Source organism: Arachis stenosperma, chromosome 1 (genome assembly GCF_014773155.1).
Source record: "Arachis stenosperma cultivar V10309 chromosome 1, arast.V10309.gnm1.PFL2, whole genome shotgun sequence".
Classification (NCBI taxonomy): Eukaryota; Viridiplantae; Streptophyta; class Magnoliopsida; order Fabales; family Fabaceae; genus Arachis; species Arachis stenosperma.
The window spans coordinates 123,040,896-123,050,788 of NC_080377.1; the positions used below are offsets into that span (position 1 = coordinate 123,040,896).

The following is a 9,893-nucleotide window of genomic DNA, read 5'->3' on the forward strand; positions in this document are numbered from 1 at the left end:
GATGGACCAAGTCATCATTCTTCCCGCCAGGTCGGGTTTTTGGAGAACTTGCCGGATCCCTTGGTCCGTTCTGACGACCACTTGGTGACTCTGGAAATACTGTTTTAACCTTCTCGAGGAAGTTAGGAGTGCTAAGGCTAGCTTTTCCAACTTGCTATATCTTAACTCTGCTCCTTGTAGGGCCCTGCTTATGAAGTAGACTGGTTGTTGGGTCCTCCCGTCCTCCCGCACTAGTACTGCGGCCAGGGCTTCGCTTGTTATAGCGAGGTACAGGTACAGTGGTTCCCCGTCCCTTGGCTTCCCGAGAACGGGAGGTGCCGCTAGGATTTCCTTGAAGTGTTGAAAGGCTTCTTCGCACGCGGGTGTCCACTCAAACGCCATCCCTTTCTTCATGAGGTTGAAGAATGGCAGGGCCTTTGTCGCCGAGGCCCCGAGAAACCGGGAAAGTGATGTCAATCGCCCTGCCAACCTCTGGACGTCCTTGACACAGCCCGGGCTCTTCATCTGAAGTATTGCCTGGCATTTCTCCGGGTTGGCTTCTACCCCTCTCTGAGTTATCATAAATCCCAGGAACTTACCGGCTTCCATGGCGAAGGCGCACTTGAGGGGGTTCAGCCTCATACCATGTTGACGGAGGGACGCAAACACACTTGCCAGGTCGTCTAGGAGGTCGTCAGGTCGTGTTGTTTTTGCCAGGATGTCGTCCACGTAAACTTCGACCGTTTTCCCTATGAGGTCGTGGAACATCCTGTTCATCAGCCTTTGATATGTCGCCCCTGCATTTTTCAAGCCAAACGGCATTACCTTGTAGCAGAAAGTTCCTCCTGGCGTTATGAACGCCGTTTTGTCTTCGTCTGGTCGGTGCATCGGTATCTGATTGTAACCGGAGTAGGCGTCCATGAAACTCAGATATCGGTACCCCGCCGCGGCGTCGACGAGTGCATCTATGTTGGGGAGGGGGAAGCAGTCTTTGGGGCATGCTTTGTTAAGGTCAGAGTAGTCCACGCACATTCTCCATCTGCCATTGTGTTTTTTCACCAATACCACATTTGAGAGCCACGTCGAGTAGTCCACTTCTCGTATGAAGCCTGCTTCTAGGAGGCCGGCCGTTTGCTTGGCTACCTCCCTGCTCTTTCCGCCGACATCTTTCCCTTCGTTGAGCCACTGGGCGTGCTTCCGGCTTGACGGCTAGGTGGTGAGATGATTTGTGGATCAATGCCCGGCATGTCGGCTGCCGTCCATGCGAACAGGTCTTTGTTGGCCCTTATCATTTCAATCAAAGGCTCCTTCAACTCATGTGGGAGGTTCTTGTTAACGAATGTGAACTTTTCCCCTTCGTCACCGATGTTAAATTTCTCCAGGTCCCCTTCTGGTTCCGGCCTCGGGTTGTCCTCTACTCTGGCGTCGAGGTCGGCTAGGAATACGCCAGATGCTTCCTTGGACTTCTTTCTGAGGGAAAGGCTGGCGTTGTCACAAGCGACCGCCGTCTCGAGGTCTCCTCTTATGGTCCCTATGGATCCATCATCGGTGACAAACTTCATACTAGTAGCTTGGTGTTGATTATGGCTTCAAAATCATTGATTGTTTTTCTTCCCAAGATGATGTTGTAGGCTGTGGAGTTCGGAGGATCACGAATTCGGCCATCGCCGATCTCCGGCCTTGCATCTGTCCTACCGAGATCGGTAGGGAAATGACTCCGTCTGGTTTGATGAAGTGGTCGCCTAACCCGATAACCCCGTGCTGGTGGGTCGTCAGGTCGGCATCCTTCAGCCCCAGTGCGTCGAACACATTGCGGAACATGATGTTTGAATCAGCCCCAGTGTCGACAAGGATCCGTTTGACGAGGCCGGTTCCCACTCTGGCCGTTATGACCATGGGAGGGTTTTCCGGGGCGTCGCTGAACCATTGATCTTCTGGGCCGAAAGAAATGGACGGAGGTTTTTTGGTACTCTGCACAGGTGGAGATGAGATCGCCAGAACCTTGGCGTCTTTCTTGTGTGCCGACCGGGATTTTGGTGCAGCGTTTTTTGCCGTTACCACGTTTATCACCGTGAGGCCGTGGTCTCTGTCTTCGGGCTCCGGTCGCCGTTTGGCCGAGCGTGTCTTGCCTTCCTCGTCTTGCTCACGATAACGCCTTCTCGGCTCCCTGATGAGATGGGAAAACGCTGCTAGCTTTCCTTCCCTTATCGCTTGTTCTAATGCATCCTTCAGGTCGAAGCAGTCCTGTGTTTGGTGGCCATATCCCTTATGGTAATCGCAATAAAGGTTCTTGTTTCCACCCGTGCGGTCCTTGAGTGGTCGGGGCTTCGGAAGAATTCCCTTTTCAGCTATTTGCTGATAGACTTCCACGATGGGGAGGGTGAGCGGAGTGTAGTTAGTAAACTTCCCGACTCGAGGAAACGGCCTAGGTGCTTTGTTTGATGCCTCCTCCCTAGCCTTCTCTTTTGCTCTCTCCTTGTCGCCACCGGACTGACGAGCCTGGCCGTAACCGGACTGCCGCTTATTGGCAGCCACTACTCGGCTGACCTCCTCGTCGTTTATGTACTCTTTGGCCACCGTTTGGATTTCATGCATTGTCCAAACCGGCTTCGTGGTAAGGTGTTTTCGGAAGTTCTCGTTGAGGAGGCCGTTCGTCAGGCAGAGACTGGCCACCGAGTCGGTTAAGCCGTCGATTTCCAAGCATTCGTCGTTGAACCGATCTAAGTACCTCCTGGTCGGCTCTCCCTGTCTCTGGGTTACCCCGAGAAGGTTGATAGGATGCTTGGCCTTTGCTATTCGCGTTGTAAATTGAGCCAGGAATGCGCGGCTGATGTCTGAGAAATTGTAGATGGAACCTTGAGGGAGGCCGTTAAACCATCTGCTCGCTGGTCCTGCTAGGGTCACCGGGAAGGCGCGGCATCTTACTTCGTCGCCTACTCCCTCTAGATTCATCCTGGCCTCAAAGGCCGTGAGGTGTTCTAGAGGGTCTTGAGTTCCGTCGTACCTCATGTCCGTTGGCTTGTCGAAGTGTTTCGGCAGCCGGACCTCGAGGATAGATCGGTGGAACGGGGTGGCGCCCATTATCACAGGTTGTCGTGTCCTTCCGTCTTCGCGACCTCTTGTCGCTCGATGGGTTGGTCTGCCGCGGGAGTAGATAATCGTGTCATTTCGTCTCCTCACTATGGGTGATTCCTCCCGCGAGCTCTCCGCTTCCGTCCGCGGGCGGCTTCGGCGAGAGTCTTCCTCCTCGCTCCCGGGAGACGGGGTGTAGCTCGGATCGGTAGATCGTCCGTCCCGCTCCCGGTTGGCAAGCTGTCGCTCCAGGTTCTGGACTCTGTGGCGTAGCTCTTGCATTATTACGGCGCTATCGCCGCCCGTTCCTCCGAAGGGTCGTGTCCTCGTGTGTTGACGGGGGGACCTTCGCCGCCCTCCTTGCGAGGCGACGGAGGCTGCCCCCTCCGCTCCGGCAGCCCGGCCTTGGTCGCCGGGACCCAGTACAACCTCCATTTAGACGTCCCCACAGACGGCGCCAATGTTCGTTCGTCGGCTTCCGAGCAGGTCGGGAGAACAGAAGATGCAAGGGTGGATAGGTGAGGATGTCTTAGTCCTGGTCGCACTGATTGTGGGTCTGCCGAGCTAACGAGCACTTGGGCTGGTGAACGGACGAAGGGGGGTGCCTCCTGCAAAGACACTCCGACGCTCAAGTCAGTAATGTGCAGGCGGGCAGAATAATGGGGTGAGAGAATGTGACGTACCTCGGGGGAAGAGCCAATCTTCCCCTTATATACATGCCAGTAGTGGGCCCCTCATGGGACAGGCCCATATTCCCAAGGACGCTGTCCTGCCGCCGTGTGTGAGCTGTACAGGACGCGTGTCCGGGTCGGTTGGGGGGGCGTGTCCGGGTCGGGTATTGCTTGGGTCGGGTCGGCCCGTGTTCATTTTGGGCCGGACCGTAACAATACTTTTTGAGTTTCTTTTTATTATTATTATCGATCTTATTCGTATTAGATGATCGTTATAATATTTAAAAGTTAGTATCTAACTTGTTAAAAAAATAAAAAATTAATTTAATTTTAAAATAATAAAAATAAATCATTTTTAATTATTTAAAATTTATTATAAAAGTAAATTAAACAAAAATTAAATATGAACTTATAAGTATGATAGAATTGACATTCACAGAAACATGTGGAAGCATGTGTTTGGAAAGCATGCATGTGCCGAAACACATGCTAAAAGGAATGTCATTATGGTACTTTCATTTATGATATGAAAAATCTAAACATAAGAAGTGTCTTTCATGACAATTATATGCAAGTTATAATCAATAATGATCACCTCAATATATATATATCTTTGAGATTTTCTTTTTATATATACTTTGAACAAGTAATCTCTTTCAGGCACTACTGAAGGTGACTCATATATGTTCCAATAATCTAGTGGCACGTCCCTTCCCACTTCCCTTTCACTTCCATTTGAATAGATCAGATTAGATATTTAGTCATATGCGAACAAGTTTGGCACAAAAAGTATCGATAAGAAAGCGACATGTAACGGTTTTTCTCAAATAACTAACCCTGAATGAGAAGTGTGTGAATTAAGTTTTGAAATTGCATTTTTAGATTTTTTTTATTCTTTAAATGATTAATTTTTTTTACATTAAAAGTTTTCAAGAATCTTTTTCAAAATTATGTTTTCATATAGAGAAAGAGGGAAGGAGCCGGTGTGTTTTCATACTATATTTAACGATATCATTATTACTAAATTTCTTAATGCTTTGTGTAAAATATTTTAATCTTTAGTATCGTGATTAATGAGAATTTCTTGCGTATTTTGAAAACAAATGAATGTTTTTATTAAATTTTTAAATGTTTTACAAGTATAAAATATCTTTTATCTTATGAATTAATTTTTAAAATTAAATTAAATTTATTTAATTTTAATTCTAATATATTATTAGAATTTATCTAATACAATAATATTGTTTGGTTATGTTTATTTTTATATAATTTTTATTAGCTAGATTTGTAGGCTTGACATGTGGCTGATTTTTTTAGATATGATATGGGGGTGTGAGTTATGCTGGAATATGATGATTATGGGTGATTTACACTGTTATGACGGCGTTGCTTTTTTGGAATTTTGGGGGAAGAAATCGGAGGCACCGATTTGAAGCAGGGGGAAATCGGTACCACCGATTTGTGTGAGTGAGAGGTGAAATCGGTGCCACCGATTTGAGGTAGGGAGAGGCTAATGGGTATTAAATCGGTGCCACCGATTTGTGGGTGCTGGAAGACGTTTGCTAAGAGTGCAGTAATCGGTCCCACCGATTACTGGAGGCAGAGAAATTTATTTTAATCCGGGGTGCACCAATCGGACCTACCGATTTGGGTGTGCAGCAGTCGGTCCCTCCGATTTGCCCTTAGTCAACACAAAAAGCGGATGGTGGTATCACAGAAGACCCATTTCTTCCTCGTCAGCTAATGTTCATCCTCTTCTCCTCTCTTCTCTTCTCTGATTCTTCTCTTTCATTTTTGTAAAAGAAATTCCTGTGAGGTTGAGAATAGTTAGTGTTATGGATGATAGAGTTGTATTGAAGATTTATTATTACGGACAGATCTTATTACAAACATATGAGGGAGTTCAATTTGTGTATGAAAATCCATTAGATGTTGTTATTCCGTTCACATTGTCATTTGAGGAGTTGAAAGGTGTGATTTGTGAGAAGATAGGCACTGAAAGATGTAGGAGGATATCGTGTATTTTGTACAGGTATCCTTTACCTGTGTTTGGTGGGTTTGTTCAATTTCAGACAAAGTATGTGATGGACGAAGCGAGTATGCAGGAAATGTTTTCAATGTACATGGAAAATCGCCACCGAATGTCGTGCATCGAGTTATATATTGAGTTTGAGCAATCTGAAGCGGACCGTAACATTGAATTGGAAGATTATAATAGTGAAAGCGAAGATGAATTTGAAAGTAACTATGAGATCGTCGGTCCAGGTGAGGACGAAGAAGCAGCTGGCGGCGCCATGAACGCAGATGTGGCGGAAGTTGCAAATGCACTAGCAAACCCGCATCCGTTTCAAGAGCCTTCTTTCATGCGAGCGTTGGATTTGGAGGCTATGCACGCACCGGAGTTTCCGCAATATATGAATCCAGGTGCGTAAACCTAGGTAGCTATGTGAATCTCTGAAGTAGCAGATCGATAAGTCAGATGAGTAATGTATGTGATATGTGACCAGGCATTTGTGACCATAGCATTTGATTTTTTTATTAATTAATAGTTCTTTGTTGTGAATGATATTTAGTTGTTGTTTACGTAGATAGAATAGCGAAAAATAAGACTATAATGATCTTACCTAGTAAAGTATGTTTATTAATTGAGTTGTAATGAAAGACTTCTTACTGAGTACATAATGAAGCATTTATTACTTTTGATGTATGCAGCCCCTCCTGTTGTGGCGGATTGTGAGTTCACAGTGGGGATGGAATTCAGTTCAAGGGAGGCAGTAATCAAGGCAATGAAAGATTATACCATCCGGAGAGGTGTGGACTATCGGGTATATGAGTCGGAACCGACGACATTCTATGTCAAATGTACAGAATATGGGAATGGTTGTGACTGGTTGATCAGGGTAACCAAAATACAGAAGAAGTACTGTTGGGAGATAAGGAGGTACAATGGAAGTCATACTAGTACCAGGTCTACTATTTCTCAAGACCATTCGAAGCTGGATTCCAAGACAGTTGCAGAAGCAATAAAGCCGTTGGTAGAGGTTGACCCGTCTATAAAGGTGAAATCAGTAATTGCTGATATCCAGTCAAAGTTTAACTACACCATCAGTTATCGCAAGGCTTGGTTAGCAAAGCAGCAGGCGGTCGAATCAATTTTCGGAAGTTGGAAAGCATCGTATGAAACTTTGCCGATATGGTTTGAGGCCATGTGCCACAAAGAGCCATCAGCAGTGGTTCACTTTGAAACAATGCCAGCTTACCAGGGGGATGATTTGGTTCCTGATATACGTGTTCTACATAGAGTCTTCTGGAGTTATTACCCCTGTATAAGGGCCTTCAGACACTGCAAGCCAGTGGTGCAGGTGGACGGGACTCATTTGTATGGAAAATACAAGGGTTGTTTATTGGTTGCAGTCTCACAAGATGGTAATAACAACATCGTGCCTATTGCATTTGCCATAGTGGAGGGAGAGACTTCTGATGCATGACACTTTTTTCTGAGCAACCTGCGTCAACATGTGGTGACCCGTGATGGTGTTGGACTAATCTCTGATCGACACGATTCGATTAGGTCAGCTATTGAACGAAGTAATGGGGCGTGGTCTCCTCCAAGAGCTTTCCATATGTTTTGTATCCGGCATATTGAGTCCAACTTCTTGAGGAAGTTCAAAGCACCTTACCTGCAGAAGCTTATCGTCAACATTGGTAAGTTTGTATAGAATGAACTTTGAATTTATTGTAAGTACGATCAAATAGAATGGTGTTCATAGTTGACTGAATGTTTTTCATAGGATACTCGAGGACGACCAGGGAGTACCAGATGCGCTATGAACGATTAAAGGAACGGCGTGAGGCTTACACCAATTGGCTTGATCGGATCCCTCGTGAGCAATATGCTTTGGCATTTGATGGTGGTTACCGATGGGGTCATATGACCACCAATATTGTGGAATGTATCAACTCCGTCTTAAAGGGTGCACGCAATCTCCCAGTCACTGCACTTGTTAAGGCGACATTTTACAGACTGAATGAGTTGTTCACTAGGAAAAGAGCTGAGGCTGAAGCCCGAATCAGTGCTGGACTTGTATTTTCTGAGATGGTGACAACCAAGCTGAATGCAAATCAACGAGCATCAGGTAACATACAGGTTAGCTATTTTGATAGAGAAAATGAAGTCTTCGAAGTACGCGAGATGCCTAGTGGGGTTGAGTATGCAGTTGACCTACGCCACTATCGGTGTGATTGTGGTGAATTCCAGGTTGACCGAATTCCGTGTAGGCACATTTTTGCGTGTTGTGCAAATCAGAGGTTGGATTGGAAAGTGTACGTTAATGACGTTTACAAGATGGACCAAATTCGAAGAGTATACAGGGCTAGGTTTCGACCACTGGGAAATCCGGCAACGTGGCCTGCTATATCATGGACCTAGATTCGTTGGAAACCCGTTCCTCAGACGGGTACCCAAGGGCCGGCCGAAGATGACCTGCTTCTTGAATGAAATGGACACTCGTATGTTGCGTCGCCCGAGGCGATACAAGCAATGCGATGCCGAGGGCCATAGTCGTAGTAGATGTCGTCAAAGTGGTGGACCGAGTGCAGGTCCAGCCGAAGAGTAATAGTTACCTTTTTTTACATTTCGTTTGTATTTACATTTATGTACGACATTGACATTTGAATTGACCAACCAGTGCTTATATTCATTTCAAACCTGATTAACATACACGATAGAGAGTGGGCATAACAACGTAAGTAACATATTCGATAGGCAAAAAGTAATAACAATCTACGTAACATACTCAATAAGTAAATACTAATAACCAAATTAACATAGTCAACAATAACAACCTAGTTAACATACTCAATAAGTAAATACTAATAACCAAATTAACGTAGTCAACAATAACAACCTAGTTAACATACTCAATAAGTAAATAGTACACATTATTTCTTAAATAGTAGTAAGAACCTAATTAACATTCTCAATAATTAACTAGTTACAACTTCACTTCCTCGGTGCCCACTTCATATCTTTGTATAACTTTCTGCACTTCTTTGCAATCCTGTTAAAGGCGGATGGTGTATACCGATTTGCACTCCGACGTGGAGGATCAGCTCTAAGGTTGTAACTTTTACCTTTTTCACTTGTGGCCGTACCTATGAAAACACAACAAATACAAATACAAGTTCATTGTGGAATACAAATACAAATATAAATACAAGTTCACCATGAAGCTATTAATAGAAATTCTAGCCCTAAATCATTACTAACATTATGTTTTACCTGCACTAGGCGCTGTATCCTCGTCAGCAGGATCGTCATCCTCGTCATCACCCTCATCCTCAGACTCATCCGCATCATCACCCTCATCCTCAGACTCATCCTCATCCTCATCCTCATGAACTGCTCTATTACTCTCATGAATCAGAGTCATCGGAATACGTCTAGGGTTTCCACTTTGTATGATCCCTCCCGCCACTTCATTACTTCTGCTCGAGTCAACAGACATTCTGCCACCAGAATTATCAGATGAAGTGCGACCCCGAGATCTCAAATCCAATGACCTCCTAGCTGGAGTAATACCACCCAAATGTGCTTGATGGTCGGTGGGAATGTCAATATAATTACCTGAATGTGACTGGTGCGACCCCGATGCCATGAAACCAAGCAGCTGACTGAATGAAGGTTGCTCTCCATACTCAAAATGTGGACCACCCCAAAACTGTTGGTGTGACGGGACTGACGCTGAGTAATAATCAGACGGATGCGTGTCAGGAACATATGGTGCAAAATACTCAACCCCCTGATGTGGCGGTTCCGGTGGCGGTGGTGGTGGAGGTACGGCCACCGGTTCCGGTTCCGGTTCTGGTGCCGGTGGTGGTGGTGGTGGAGGACATTCTGGATTCTCTTCAAAAACAACGTTCGACAATTGCAAGTGGTCACCATATGCTTCTCGGTACCACTGCATGTAAATTTCTAACGGATAATGTAAATGCTCCAAGTCTTCAGATAGAGTGTGACTATATCGATTGGTCCACTGCATCACCCAACGCGAGTGGGTATTGGCCCAATCTTGATTCTTAGGCCCAGTTAGAACTTCGCCATGTGATGCACCTAGATCCCGCTCTTCACTAGGAACACCCTGTGTCAATCCAAATTGCCTCCTGACTCTA

The 9,893-nt window shown here is 45.7% G+C and overlaps 1 protein-coding gene across 1 annotated transcript; it reads right to left on the reverse strand.

Annotated features, from left to right (window-relative positions):
• Positions 1–1,560: 1,560 nt before the first annotated feature.
• LOC130933462 (uncharacterized) lies at positions 1,561–3,486 on the reverse strand. The gene is made up of 2 exons (XM_057863093.1): positions 2,740–3,486; positions 1,561–2,586 (listed from the first exon to the last, which is right to left on the reverse strand). Exons 1-2 carry the CDS (start codon positions 3,484–3,486, stop codon positions 1,561–1,563), a joined length of 1,773 nt encoding a protein of 590 aa, XP_057719076.1.
• Positions 3,487–9,893: the final 6,407 nt, after the last annotated feature.

Excerpts from the sequence above, each read along its gene's own strand:
- LOC130933462 (XM_057863093.1), bottom strand. The coding sequence starts at position 3,486 with ATGGAGGTTGTACTGGGTCCCGGCGACCAAGGCCGGGCTGCCGGAGCG. Across the intron at positions 2,587-2,739 it reads ATCCTATCAACCTTCTCGGG|CCGGTTTGGACAATGCATGA; the intron begins GTAACCCAGAGA and ends CTTACCACGAAG.